Source organism: Musca autumnalis, unplaced genomic scaffold (assembly GCF_047663935.1).
Source record: "Musca autumnalis isolate F117 unplaced genomic scaffold, ASM4766393v1 scaffold_3, whole genome shotgun sequence".
In the NCBI taxonomy this organism is placed as follows: domain Eukaryota; kingdom Metazoa; phylum Arthropoda; class Insecta; order Diptera; family Muscidae; genus Musca; species Musca autumnalis.
This window is the reverse complement of record NW_027411866.1, coordinates 128,863,383-128,879,293: the sequence shown is the minus strand read 5'-3', so window position 1 is coordinate 128,879,293 and position 15,911 is coordinate 128,863,383. Positions and strand designations below refer to the sequence as shown.

At 35.9% G+C, this 15,911-nt stretch overlaps 1 protein-coding gene across 3 annotated transcripts in view; it reads left to right on the top strand.

The window, feature by feature from the left end:
* The window catches only part of Moe (moesin), a 134,838-nt gene extending 121,976 nt beyond the window's left edge, over positions 1–12,862 (top strand). For all 3 annotated transcript variants that reach the window (XM_073974378.1, XM_073974379.1, XM_073974377.1), the window contains 5 exons: positions 896–1,075; positions 7,378–8,144; positions 8,215–8,602; positions 11,808–12,026; positions 12,105–12,862. In XM_073974378.1, the coding sequence (XP_073830479.1) occupies positions 896–1,075; positions 7,378–8,144; positions 8,215–8,602; positions 11,808–12,026; positions 12,105–12,269 (1,719 nt within the window). In that variant the 3' untranslated portion in view covers positions 12,270–12,862. The remainder of the gene's footprint in view (positions 1–895; positions 1,076–7,377; positions 8,145–8,214; positions 8,603–11,807; positions 12,027–12,104) is intronic.
* The last annotated feature ends 3,049 nt before the right edge of the window (positions 12,863–15,911 follow it).

The window sequence follows — 15,911 nt, the reverse complement described above, 5'->3', positions numbered from 1 at the left end:
GACGTTTGGCCTTTATAGGGGACTAACTTGAAGAGCCTTTAGAGGCGACTGATTAAACGATGGATCTATATAGGTGAATGACTTGAACAGAAAGAAGCCCTTATGAGATACTGACTTGAAGAAGAGGACTGATTTGAATAGGAGACTGTACAGGCGACTGGTATGAAGATGCGAATAACTTGTAGAGGAGCCTTTTAAGGCGACTGCCTTGAAGAGAAGCATTTATAAGGTTTGGGAAAATTTCCTATAGAAAAGGACTTACTCAGAGTCTGAGTAAAAAATTTTTCATATGGAAAGTCCTTCTTAGGATCTTAAGAATTTGTTTATATAGAAAAAAATTTAAATTCAACCTTACTGCCTAAGCTTTTAACCTGTGGTGCTGAATTTTTTTTATTATTATCTTTGTTTAGTTGCTATTTCCGTCTACATGTCTTTAAGTTAAATATTTGTGTTGGCAACAAAGAGTAGAGACGAATACAAATAAAACGTTGCTAACCAGTCACCAAAGTCCAACATTATTATTGTCGACCTGCTGGACATCCAACCACCCATCAACAACAACGACAACAGCAGCAAAAACACTTGCACATAAGCGTGACAATTGTTAACTTTCTAATATTGTTTGTTGTTGTTGTTGTTATTTTGACTGGGGCTATTTGGCCAAGCATGCAATCAATAAGTCAAAACAATTGAAATGTTCAAAATACATGCATGATAATAGGGTGGAATGACAAGGGAAGTGGTGCGGGGCACTCTGAAATCATTGACATTTAAATTCCATGCAATTTGCAAGATTTTTTTATTTTAATGACATTGTCATTAAAAATTGTATTTTTAGCGATAAATTTTTATAATTAATTTTTCTTATTCATTTTTTTTGCTCTCTTCTCTGCAGCTAAATGTCCGTGTTACCACTATGGATGCCGAGCTGGAATTTGCCATCCAGCAAACAACAACCGGCAAACAGCTATTCGATCAAGTTGTCAAAACAATCGGTCTACGTGAAGTTTGGTTCTTTGGCCTGCAATATACCGATTCCAAGGGTGATTCAACATGGATTAAACTATACAAAAAGGTAAGCTGTGCTGGGAATTTCTTGGGGGTATTCTATTAATATTACATTTAAGTTTGGTTATATAAGTGAATATTTATAAGAATTTAGTTCCGTAAGAATCGGTGGATTTATTATTATAATTATTATTATTAATTATTATGTATTTAATAAAAATTGAAGCAATCAATAACGAACTACTCAATCTTCAGCCAATACTAGATGTGATCTCGCTTCTAAAAAGTAGGATATATGTAAGTAGAGCAAATTTCAATAATGTCCCTCACTTTGCTAGCAACCAGTGGAAGTCAAACATCAAATACAGGTTTACCAGAAGTTTTTGGAAAGTTATAAATTAAGTGGGCATTATTGGTCAAATTTAAATATTGATTTTCTTTATTGGCGCCCAACGTGGGGCCATGTAACAATGTAACAATCAAAAGCGACTCGTAATTCTTGAAACCATCAGAATACACAGATCGTAGAAGTTCTGTTGAAAAGCAAGTAGATTCCTGGAACACCGAAAACATATTTTCAGGATAAAATTTGAACTTTTGCGACTAAACTATACAAAAACTATATGACCCGGATTGGGTCGCTGTAGGATTTTCCGTTAATAGGCAACTAACTAGACTAGGAGCCTTTATAAGAGGTAAAACTATAGGCAACTGTCTTCGAGGACAGCCTGAATAAAAGAAAAGCCCCCATAGAAGACTTGAAAAATGGTTTTTATAGGCGATTGACTTGAAGAAGTCCCTTTATAAGCGAATTTAAGAGACTACTTTTTAGGCGACTTGAAGAGATGACTTTTTAGGCGACTTTAAGAGTAGCTTCAATAGGCAACTGTCTTGAAAAGGAGCATTTAAAAGCAACTGATTTGAGGAGGAGATTTTATAGGCGACTGACTTAAAGAGGAGCCTTTATAAGCTTCATACAGAATTGAAGAGGAGCCTGCATAGACTACGACTGACTTAAGGAAGTGCCTTCGTAGGCGACTGACTTGAAGAAAAGTCTTTATAGGCGAATGAATTTAAGACGAAGTTTTAAAGGCACCAGATTTAAAGATGAGGTTTTTAGGCAACTGACATGATGGAGTGTCTATATAGGAACTTAAAGATGACTTGAGTCTATAGGTTTCAAGGCACTCACAGCCTTTTTAGGCGATTGACTTGAAAAGGAATGTAAATTTTTTGCAACCTCATACCCCTGTATCATAATTTCATTAGTTCCCAATAAATGGTCCGGATCTTAACTGGACTAAAATCACTAGTAATTTATTTAATTAATCAAGCTATATAACCTTAGGAGATTCTCTCCGAGTTCGGCATTCATACTGTACCTTTGTACTGCCTCCGCAACTGCATCAATGTGAATAATATTCAAGCCTGACTGATATTCTCGTTGATCTAGAGGTTCTCCCTTGTACCTTTGAATCTCTGTCTATAGATATTGAAGATCTTTCCTGACGTGCCTGGGTGTGGGAAGTCTGTGCACTAGATCGTGGCAGGGATGCTCACGGCGGTAACACCAAGCAGGTATTGCCTCGACAACATCTTGTTTTATTGATGTACCTGTAAAATATTCGTTTCCTCAGGAAGACGGTCCACTGGTATAATAAGGTCCTTAGGGCGGCATTCTGACAAGTTTGAATATTCTTCCACTGCGTATTTCTAAAATATACCGCATACCACACTGGCGCCGCATAGCTAAACACGGACCGACCTGTTGCTTTATAAGAGGTCAACAAGATTTCTTTGCCAGCACCACAAGTGCTACCGGAAAGCTGTGGCTTGCGCGGTTGACTTAAACGAGCTGAACATGAACGTTACATCCAATATCTTAGGGGAGTTAGTGGTCGGAATAAGGACGCCATCGACCAATATCTTCAGGATTAGCCACAGTTTGCGAACAGTTAGGCAGTGGATTTAGCAGCCGATATTTTCATATCTCTAAGGGCCTGTTTATGTTTGTCGATAAGAAAACGAATGCGGAAGAAAAACTACCAAATTTGAGCGTGTATTTCAAATTTGTTTTTTGTTTTGAAGCAAAAGCAAATGAAATAATATTTCAAAAACTAAAGTTTGGGTGTCTTTCATGCGCACACATTTTCGTTTCGAAATACATAAACTGGGGGTAGCTCCATGTTTTCCTTCACGGGTTGTTTATGAAGTCTGAGGACTTCTAATTTCTGGATTCCACAAACGACTGGCTTCCACACATTTAGTTGATTATTCAACGTTTCAAACACGGCTGGAGGTTAGCTTTTTCTATATCCTCGAATAGCTTTGCATGGTTGACAATATTGAAGACTGCTTCTCATTTGGATAGGAGTAATGTCTCGAGAATCTTTGCTACTGGCGATAAGAGAGAGATCGGCCTGTACGATTCACCTTTGCTGGAATCCTTGCCTGACTTCAGTAGCGGGACTACCCTGCCAAATTTCCAGGCTTCTGGTACAATATGGGTGGATAACGATTGGTTGAAGTCATTTGTTAAATACTCAACTCCGGGTTCATCCAGTTGCTAAAGCATTACCATTGATATTTCGTGTGGGCCCAACGCTTTGAATGATTTCGCGTTTCGGATGAAGTCTGCAACATCGCTTATCGGAAGCTGTAGTGGTGGCCCCTCGGCTGGGATGGCTCTTATACTGCGTAGCACACTCATTTCTAAACTAACAATACCGGGATGCTCTTTCTTCTCTTCTAAAATAAAACTTCGAATCTGTCACTGTCACGGCGTTGAAAGTAACTCCGATTTATCATCCTTCTTTCTCGGATCCGAGAGTCATGTAACCGCTGCCCACGATTTATTTAATCCTGTACAAATGTTGCATTACTTCGGTTATTCTACCCACTTTTTCTGCCTATGCTGTGAAATTCGAACGGGTACAGCTGTGATGATGTCACAGAAAATTATCTCAACTATCCGAGGGTCTGAGAGAATGGACATTTCTCTCAAGCGGTGATTGGTAAATTCTTTGAACCCTTGCCAATTAGCTTTTCCATGATTCAGAAAAGTACAATGGTCAGATTCTATGAAATCTGAGCCAAGGGAAATGACGGGTTGTCAGGACACGTCATTTATCATATCGGTTGCCACAATGGCAATGTCTGGCGAGTTGTGACAATCTCCTATTTACCTCGTAGGAGCGTCTTCGTTCACCGTGCGTGCAATGCAGAGGTATTAATTTGCTGGGCCAGCACTATACCCCTTTGGTCATTGCTTAAGACGGAATGTCAAAGCCCATGATTAGCATTGATGTCTCCTATCATCAGACGGTTATTGCCCATCAGAAGCGTACTAACGTCGGGCATATAATGCAGGGCACAACTATTCGACGGCGTTATGTACACATATAGCAACTCAGCCCTACCACACTTTACTGCTACCCTTATACATTCCATGTATTAGTCACTAGAGTCAATATCAAGAGAAGTAGGTTTGTACTGGGCATAATGGTATATATGGAAGGCAAGTCCTCCTACTCCGCTTCTTGTACGATGCTTTCGCAAAACGTTGTAAGTGACTGTTGTTGTTGTTGTAGCAGCATAAAACCTACGTAGGAGCATAGGTTTGATCTGGGTTGGCAGCCGCTGGCGAATCAATCCGGTAAAAAAGAACTCGCTGCAGGTGACGGTAGCTCTGTTTGCGACGTCCATGATGTTCCTCCGACTCATAAAGTCTAAAATTTCGCTGACTTTGTTGTGTAAACCGTTGCAATTGAATTGCAAGAATAATCCATTTTCGGGGAGTTGCTGTTGGGGAGACTGGGTGCGGATCTGGCAAACGTATAGCTCCATGGCCCGGGTTCTTCTCTATACCGGCACGTACAAAAACAGGTCGGAGCAGGTATTCCGGAAAATATTGCCTCTCTCATTTTGTAAAAAGAAGTATACGAACACCAAGATATAATTGTTGAGAAGACGGTCGTTGGTCGAAGATTCCTCCTAGTCAATCCGATGCATGGAAACGGGTGCCGTGGGCTTGTCGTTTCTTGTAATTTGATCTTGTGACAGCCACGATCCCTTACATATTCCGAGGTTTTTCACTGGAAAGCCTATCAACATCATTTCGTTGTCGAATGTATCACTTTGAAGGAAAGGGTAATCTCCTTTCCCACTTTAGCATGGGCCATATCCTCACCATTTTGGGATACCAAACATTGACTAGAGGTCTCATTGAATTCACTTTGTCTGGGTCAAGCTCAGGTCGATGTCTTCTAAATCATCCTTAAGTTAAGTTCTAGAAGAAAAGATCCTTATTTTAAGATTATGTTAAGCAACATATTTTCTGTTTCCATATTACACTCATTTCCATTCTCTCTAATTTATTAAGAAACACTATTTTTAATTGCACAAACAATATAACAACAACTTACTTACTACCTACTACTAGCCCGAATCACCTGCCTTAAAAACAATAAAATATTTGAAAAAAGTTAAAAAATATGTGGACAAACGTACAGCCGATGGTCATCAGCATACCAATGATGAAACGGATGATAGTGATGGTGAAGATATGGTGGGTGATAAAACCTCCAAAAAAAAATGCAAAAATATATAATCCTTCCATAACTGCTGGCTAGTTTACTATTTCGTTTTGTGTGACATCTCCACAGTCCTTGTAATTTTTGGCCAGAACAAAATATTACCATCTCAAAAGAATACCTTGTCATAGTATTTCTATGCTTTTTCCCCATTATTATTAAAAACTGCCTTTAAGTTAACTATTTTATTAATCACCAAATATTCACAATTTATATTTATACTTTTTTCCAACAATGCTTACCACAAACAACAATAAAACCAAAAAATATGCACCTAAACAATGCACTCTCTCCGCAAAACAGACTGGATCAATGCCTTTTTCGACATGGGTAAAGAAAAATCAAAGAAGATTTTAAGATATTTTTTTTTCAACATTTTTATGTTTGGTAGACTTTGAAACGTTTGATTTCATTTTCCGTTTTATAATTAGCTCAACATTTCAACATAACCAACAGTTGTTTTATTTTTTAATATTAACAAAATTATTTAAAAAATCGAATATAAATCTGACAAAATGTTTATTTCTTTCATTTTTTAATCGGTAAATTATGACGCACAATGTGCTTCTTTGTTAAAAGTTTTTCATTTTTACAATTTTATTATTTATTGTTCGTAATATTATTTTATAATAAATCATATTTTCAAAAAAAAAAACCAACATAACCTCAAATGGGAAATTTGTAGCATAACCTCAAATATGTCTTAATTGAGGGGTTTTCGTTTTACTCCTTTATACAGATATACAATTTATTATTTTTATTTTTTTTATTTTTTTTTTATATTCAAAAAATTTTTCAACTTAACCTTAAACGATAAATTGTAGCGCACAAATTTATAAATGTCTCCGTTAAGAGTTTCTCATTTTTACACATTTATTTCGTGATATAATTTATTATTAATAACATTATTTTAAAAATTATTTATATTTTCAAATATTTGCAACATAAACACAAGTAAAAAAGTTGTAGCATAACCTGAAAAAAGTCTTAATTTCCATTTTTATTTTTATTCATTTATTTTCAGATACAATTTTGAATTTATAATATAATTTTATTAATTATCCAAACTTCCAAAAAAAAATCAAACACAACCTCAATTCGATAAATTCAATGAATTGAGGTTATGTTCGCTTTTTTTTTTTGAAAATTTGGATAATTAATAAAATAATGTTATAAATAAAAATTGTATCTGAAAATAAATAAATAAAAATAAAAATGGAAATTAAGACATTTTTGAGGTTATGCTACAATTTGTTTACTCCAGGTTATGTTGTAGTATAACCTAAAAACTGAGACAGTTATTTTTTCCACTTTTAGTTAATTTTAGGTTTTATCCATCACTTTCTCTTTAGAAATTATGATTTCAGTTAAATTTTTTTGTAACATATATTGTTACAATTTTATTTAAGTATTTTTTAGTTTTAAGCTCATCACCACGTAGATTTTTATTTTACACAAAATTTAGAAACTATTATTTCAGTTTAATTTTATATTTTGTAACATATATTGGTAACATAACCTCAAATATTGTTTCCACAATAAATGTTTATTTAAGTTTTTTTTTTTATAATTTATAAGTTTTTTTATTTAAGTTTAATTCTATGTTTGGTAGAATTTTTTTTTTTAATTTAGTTCTAGAAAATTTTTAACACAACCTCAATTTTTTGTTAAAAATGTTCATTATTTTCTATTTCAATTATCATTTTTTATTATTCATATAATTTCGTATTTTCCAAATTTTACTAATTAATTTCCTTTTAATCTCCCCACGTTGCAGGTTATGAATCAAGATGTTAAAAAAGAAAATCCCCTACAATTCCGTTTCCGTGCTAAATTCTATCCCGAAGATGTTGCCGAAGAGCTGATTCAAGATATTACCCTACGTCTATTCTATTTACAAGTTAAGAATGCCATATTATCGGATGAAATCTATTGTCCTCCCGAGACATCGGTACTGTTGGCCTCCTACGCGGTGCAGGCCCGTCACGGTGATCACAACAAGAATATACATGCACCCGGCTTTTTGGCCAATGATCGCTTGTTGCCTCAACGTGTTATTGATCAGCACAAAATGTCCAAGGAGGAATGGGAACAATCCATTATGACCTGGTGGCAGGAACACCGTGGTATGTTGCGTGAAGATGCCATGATGGAATATTTGAAAATTGCTCAGGATTTGGAAATGTATGGTGTAAATTATTTCGAAATTAAGAATAAGAAAGGCACCGAATTGTGGTTGGGTGTCGATGCTCTGGGTTTGAACATTTACGAACAGGATGATAAGCTAACACCCAAAATTGGTTTCCCCTGGTCGGAAATTCGTAACATTTCGTTTTCGGACAAGAAATTCATTATCAAGCCAATTGATAAGAAGGCACCCGATTTTGTGTTCTTCGCCCCACGTGTGAGGATCAACAAACGTATTTTGGCCTTGTGCATGGGTAATCATGAATTGTATATGCGCCGTCGCAAGCCCGATACCATTGATGTACAACAAATGAAGGCCCAGGCTAGAGAAGAAAAGAATGCCAAACAACAGGAACGGTAAGCAAAGCAGAAGCAAATATCTTCATACAGACAGCATTATGATAATGTTATCCTTCTTTATTTTCAGTGAAAAACTCCAATTGGCCTTGGCCGCCCGCGAACGTGCCGAAAAGAAACAACAAGAATACGAAGATCGTCTCAAGCAAATGCAAGAAGACATGGAGCGTTCCCAAAAGGATTTGATGGAAGCCCAAGAAATGATTCGCCGTTTGGAAGAACAGCTGAAACAATTGCAGGCATCCAAGGATGAATTGGAATTGCGCCAAAAGGAATTGCAAGCCATGTTAACACGTTTGGAAGAGGCCAAGCACATGGAAGCTGCCGAAAAGGCCAAATTGGAAGAAGAAATCATGGCCAAACAAATGGAAGTACAACGCATCCAAGAAGAAGTCAATCAAAAGGATGAAGAGACCAAACGTCTTCAAGATGAAGTTGAAGAGGCCAGACGTAAACAGGTGGGTTTTCAAAGCTAAAAATGTGTGAACATGTTAAAAGGTCTGCTGGAAAGGGAGAATAATGGATAATCATTGGGAAGTACTGTTCGGGTAATCGAGTCAAAAACAGTTTGCCAATCCACTCATCACTCCCGGCCTATCAATATCTTTCAATTTATTGGCTGTCGAAACAATTTGGCTGGCATATTTTTCAATATTTTTAGATGAGGAAAACCGGCTGGTTATTAACTAATGTATTAATCCGACACTATCTGACAATGAAAGCTGCATTTCATTTTTTTGTTCCAAACCTGCTTCGATGTTTCCATATACTTCGAAAATTGTTTTCATTTTCGCCTTTGTGTCCTGTAGTCGGGTCGTTGTTGTTGTAACAACGTATGTTATATTTGTAAGTTCATATCCCTGCTTAATATGGCTCTGGATCTATCTCCAGTTCTAGGAATGTGGCTGCTTCGATGTATTATAACCACCAAGCTACTGGAGCAAGTTGAGTAGGTTTGGCAGGACAGTTAAAAAGTTGAAGTGTGTTTTGTGGGTCTGTACCTCATGGTTAATACATGTATTGCTCGGTGTCATCAATACTTGCCCTATAGGAATTCAGACAGCTGCATCATCCCGAACGTAGTTGAGCCAAAACTACTCTCCGAGGAGCGGATTCACGCGATAGTTGGTTATGGCATTTGCGACTGCATCTGTGTGAATGCTATTAAAACCTGCTTGATAGGCTTGTTAATCTTAGGCCTTCACTTTTGTAACGTTGGACCTTTCTTTCTAGCTCATGAAGATCCCTCTTGCAACACAATGATATAAGGTGATAAGGATGGCTCTCACATAAAAACCCCCGAACAAGTACTGCAGCGAGAGCTTGTTATTTTGTTGCCGTACTGGAAGAATCTTCGACTGCTCATGAAGATGGTCAACTGAATACATGAAGATACACCCTGTTGTAGTTCTCAGGGCGGCGTTCTGACAGGTTTACTACTCCATCGCATTGGGCCACATAGCTGACCACAGACCGACCTGTCGCGTTATATGTGGTCAACAAGCTTTGTCTGCACCCCAAGTGCTGTCGGCTAAGGAGTTGAAGGCTTTGTTCCTAAATTTCAGCTTGTCGCAGATAGCTGAGGCATGCGCGGATGACGGGAACGTGATTATATAATTGATCCACAAACATCCCATAAGGGACAAGGAAGACTTCTCTCATATCAATGAGTGCACCCCGATTCATATTAGCTCAGTGATATGGGACCTACAGTTTATAGCCCAGTCCGAACGACGTGTCCTAGACACCACTTTTGTGGAGAAGTTTTACATGGCTGAAATACTCAGGAAATGTCGCCAACATTACTGAGGGGTATTTTGCCACCGTTGAAAAGTGTTTTGATGTTGCCGGGCCGGGGAATCGAACCCACGACCTTATGTGTGCAAGACGGGTGTGCATACCATTGCACCGCGGTGGCACCCAACGGGAACGTGATTTGTGGTCGGAATTCTGCTAATATCAACAATGCCATTCAACTCAGAGGTCAGCTCTCGCGTTGATAAGAGTGGTAAGATCAATCAAATAGGAGTTCTGCCTTTCGCAATAGACATTTGTAAAGGTACCTGACGCCAAGATCGTACAATCATCCGCATACGTTACAATCTGAATGCCGTCTGGAGGGGGTGGAATATAGGAAAGGTAGTGCCTTCGGCAACTCTCTGTTTCAGTCTACGGCGCTTCGACATCTTGTTTCTGAATTCTACATACGACTGGCATCCACACACGTAATTGATTCTCCAACGATTCAGACTTGGCCGGAGGGCAGTCTGCTCGATGTCCACAAAGGCTTTTGATAAGCCTAGCGCCACCAACACTGTCCTAACGCACGGCGTGTTCTAGTTGAGTGTGGTTCCGGATCCGTCCGGTAACGAAGTACACCCCGCCATGCGATTGGACTTTATGTGTGTGTGTGGATTAGGGGGTCTTTGACATGTAAAAGCTGAAAAGTGAAGGGCATTACGCCCTCTTGGATTTTTTTTTTTTTTTTTGGAAGAGATTTGTTTCCTCGGAATTCGACATAAGACTGTCTTCCGATCATGCAGTTTGCCAACCATCTCATGAGGTGGTTGGGCAGAGAGGTCTTCATGAAGTCCCTCTAAAGAATTGTATAGTACAATGTGTCGAAGGTTTCGACTAATCTAACGCCACAAACTAATATAGTTCTCTTGCGTGGTCTATTGCTGGTCAGTTCTCCCTGATCTGAAGCCGTGTTGCTGGTCGGCTGTCGCTGAGAAACAGGTTTAATGTGTTGGCAAGATAGTTTGCACCATGTTGTCCAATGTGTTTCACCATTCTGTTGCCAAACCATCCAGACCAATTCCTGTGGAGTTCTTGGTGTTTTTGGCGGTTGAAAGGCTTCGTATCGTGTTTCAAAGTATTTTGGTACCAAGATCCGATTCCTCTAGGTGTTCAAATACAAACTTATGTACTTTGGTCGGAACAAGGATGTTGTGTGGTTCCGGGTCAATCCGTTATCGAAGAACGCGCAGCCTTAGGATTGAAAAGAACTTCTTTGGCATGTTTTGACAATTTTTGTTGTATGAAATTATTCTTGCGCAATTAAACATACAACCCCTATATTTTTGTGCGGTTCTGGAACAAGAAATTTTTGAATAGAATATTGTTAGTATAGTTGCAAGTTTGTTCATGCCTATATATAGTGCCGCATAAATTGAAGGTGTTAGTCACATTCATGATACAATAAGAAGGTAGCATTATCAGCCCAGCTGAAGCCCAGCTGGTGGTAACATAATGTGTCAATTGCATTGAATTTATGTCAAATTTTGACATCTTATGTTACCAAAAACGGCAGTTGCATCTACCTTCTTATTGTATCATGGTCACATTTCAGGCACATTCCGGCAGAATTTATTTTATTTACTTTTCATGTCTTTTACTTAAAATTCTGCTAGATTTTATTCAAATTATGACTCACATCTGTATTCGTTAAAACCACATGCTTTGTATAGTTCTCTGATAAAAATAAACACCGCTTCTTTGCAACGTTTGTTTTATAAGTAAATTCATGTAAAACGTTTTCAAATGTCCTCCAAGTTTTCGTTTAAAGCTATATTTTGCGATAAAGTGGTATAAATGCAAATAACACCTTAAAATATTCATACTTAGCCATACTAAATACCTCTGATCTTGTTCTACTTATAGGCTGAAGCTGCTGCCGCCTTATTGGCTGCCTCAACCACTCCACAACATCATCATGTGGCCGAAGATGAAAACGAAAATGAAAATGAAGAAGAACTTACCAATGGTGATGCTGGTGGTGATGTATCACGTGATTTAGATACTGATGAACATATCAAAGATCCCATTGAGGATAGACGTACATTGGCTGAACGTAATGAACGTTTACATGATCAATTGAAGGTAAATTTAAAACTCGATTTAAATTGTTTAAATATTTTTTTTTTTTAATTTCTTTTTATTTTCTTAAATTTTCTCCAGGCCTTGAAACAAGATTTGGCCCAGTCACGCGATGACACAAAGGAAACCCCCAACGATAAGATCCATCGCGAAAATGTGCGTCAGGGACGCGACAAATACAAGACATTACGTGAAATCCGTAAGGGCAACACAAAACGTCGTGTCGACCAATTTGAAAATATGTAAATTATATTTCCCCAATTGTTTCGTTTCGTTTTTTCTTCTCTTAAAAGAAAATCTTATATTTTTTTTTGTTAAATTACAAAAACAAAGCATAAAGTCCCTAAATATCAAACAACAAACAATCATTCAACTACAAAAACAAAAAAATATATATAAAAAAATTATTCCAAAATAAAGCTTGTTTTTCGGGTATTAGCATTATTTTCTATAACAACAACTTAGAAAGAGCATTTTTATTATTTAGCAAGCCATTTTTATTAATTTTTGTAAAACAACCCCCTTCTTCTTTTTTCCATTATTCTGTTTCCAAATAAACAAACAACACTACCATGTTTACTATTTTATTATTATTTCTTTAGATAATAATTATAATTCCTTTATTATAAATAATAAATATAAAATATTTTTTCTTAATTTGCGTTGATCCTCCTCCCCTAATTCTTCCTCCACATGTATGTGAATACAAACAAATTCTATATATAAACCATAAATTTTAATATTAATTATTTCTTTAATCAAAACAAAAAAACATGAATACTAAAAAAATCATTCAATTAAAAAAAGTATACATTTAAATTTATTGTTAACACAACAACTTTAAGCCCATTTTCATATATTTAAAAACCAACAACAAAATATTAAATTAACGTAACGCGTAACGAAATTGTCAGTAAATTTAGCAAACACAAAATTTTAGTAAAGAAAAAGAGAAAAGCTTACAAATAAATATATAAATTATATAAGAAAACAAGAAAATTATTAAACAAAAAAAAACATGTCTTCAAAAGTGTCGCAAACAAAACTAAACGCTTATAAGAGAGAAAGAAAAAAGAGAAAGAGAAATATTGAACATTATTATTATTTTTTTGTTTTTAAAAATAAATATTAAAAAAGAAACTTTGTTTTGCATTTCCAATTTTTTTGTTTTTAAGTTTTTTATATAATATAAAAACCTAAAAAGCAAAAAATAAAAATAATTAAACTTTATTATTATTATATAAAAAGAAACAACAAACATTTTTAATGAGTAAATAATTAAAGTTTTTATTTAAACAATAAAATTCTTTTGTTTTATTTTTGATTTTTTCTCTTTGGTAGGATTCATTCAATTATTTACAACAAGTTCAAACGTGTATTAGGATTTGGGAGAAAAGTTATTACAAATTTCTTTTGACATATAAAACGGTAGGTTAGGTATTCCCGTTCTAAAGCAGGCATATGTATATGAGATAATTGTTTAGTCATCTCTATTCATCTGCATAAAAAGCGAATATGAAGGAGTAGTCCTGGGGGGTTACTCTGTATTGCGATGCGCTTGCGTTTGGTATTTTGTTAGCGCAAGATATTTGCGTTAACACACGATTTTGTCATATGCTTTTGTATTACAGATTGCGGGGATGACAGAAAGGAAAAAGGAACAAAAATACTTGCGAAATGAGATACGAAAACGTATTAGAGACGCATTTTATTTCCTTACGCATCGCATTTTTCTTGCGCATCGCAATAGAGAGTAATCCCCCTGGCTTAGGTTAAAGGACTCATAACTGTCGTACACTTCACTCGATGAAAAGAAGTTATAAAAATAGAAAATATGGCCAGAGGAACGACATTACAGAATTTTAATGAAGAAAGGGATCCATTTCTTCATCCATCGGGCGTCCTGCCTGGGAAGAACAGGTCTGTCGGCAGCGACCGAGTTTCTATCCTCTGAGGGGTTTGCTCCCCTGACCATGTATGTATATCAAGGCACATTTGTAGAAGGTAGAAGTGACAATCAGCTGTATTTTTAATTTTTTTATGCAAATTTGGTTTTCAAAATGTAATTGGGTCTACACCTTTTTCAGATGTAATTCGAAACATTTTAGTTGTAATTCGTAACATTTCATTTGTAATTCGAGAATTCTATTTGTAATTCGTAAAATTCCATTTGTAATTCGAATTATTCCATTTTTAATTCGAATAATTCTATTTGTAATTCGAATTATTCCATTTTTAATTCGAATAATTCTATTTGTAATTCGAATTATTCTATTTGTAATTCGAATTACAAATGGAATAATACGAATTACAAATGGAATAATTCGAATTACATATGGAATAACTCAAATTTCAAATGGAGTAATTCGAATTACAAATGGAATATTTCGAATTACAAATGGAATAATTCGAATTACAAATGGAATAATTCGAATTACAAATGGAATTCTCGAATTACAAATAGAATTCTCGAATTACAATTAAAATAATTCGAATTACATCTGAAAAAGGTGTACTCATGAAATATGAAACTTCCAAATTTGCTACCATAAAATACTTTTTTTCATCCTAAGCGTATAATAAAAATGAGCTACGACAGTTCTGTATGCTTTATATTTTCATTTTGATTCATATTTGTTCTATTTTAGAGGATTTTCAAACCGTATTTATGTTTTTCCAGAGAAAATTTTTAGAACGACCCTATTATTCAATATTTTCTTTGACATTTATGGGTCGATTCCGTATGGCAATATTCGCCTGACGCCGTCAAATTTTGTCGCCATAACGTTCACTTTCCGGCGACAAAAATTAGCTGTCGCCGTGCATTTTTAGTCCCAACTTACATTGGGCAAGTTTACTTGCGTCAAGTCCCTGTTTGTAAGAGAGACACGTAAGGGGAATGGAAATGAAAAAAATGCTCGTACCGACAATTTTCAGGCAATTCCTTTTTTATTTTTCGTATTTGACATAATTTTCATTGAAAACAAAACTTGTCGGAATAGAATTGCCTTTTTTAAACGCAAGACGCAAAAGGAACAAGAAAAATTGCCGCAAACGAATAAAAACGAAATATTGAAACGTAAGGGGTAGTTTACACTATATGTAAATGTCATATGACATGAAATTTTCCATCGTTATATATTCGCTAATATTTGCAATATTGGAGATTTTCCTTACGCCATTTACTCTGTGGGCCCACACCAGCAAAAATGTAAAAAAACTACGTCTCCACATTTCATCCGTGGGTAGATATGGAATGGTTTTTTTTTCGTGTCATATGACATATGACATATAGTGTAAACTACCTCTAAGTAACATTTTCATTTATTTTAATTGAATTTATTTAATTTATATACTGAATTTATTTAATTTATGGGCCGATTCCGTACAGCGAGGCGAGTCGTGTCGCGTTGTCAAATGCAATTTTTCGATTCCGTATGGCAATATCGCCTGACGTCGTCAAATTTTGTCGCCGAAATGTTCATTTTCCGGCGACAACAAATTAGCTGTCGCCGTACATTTTTACTAACGAATAAAAATAAAATAAAAAAAATAAAAATAACTTGTTATCGACGATTATTTTCTATCGCTGTACGTAGTGCATTTTTTAAATTTTGTCACAGAGACGATAGACGACGCGACATGACTCGCCTCGCTGTACGGAATCGGCCCATTATATATACTTATAATGGTAAAAATTAGTTCAAAACAGCAATTTTGGGGAAACTAAAGCCACTTTTGATGAGGTGAGGAAGGATGTTGCGGAGCAATTAAATAGTTGTGGTCAACCAACCTGTACACCAGATGAATGGCACAGAGTGTGGACTCATTTTAAATCCAAACTAAAAAAAAATAGTCTCAAAATAAGAACATTACAGCTACAGGAGG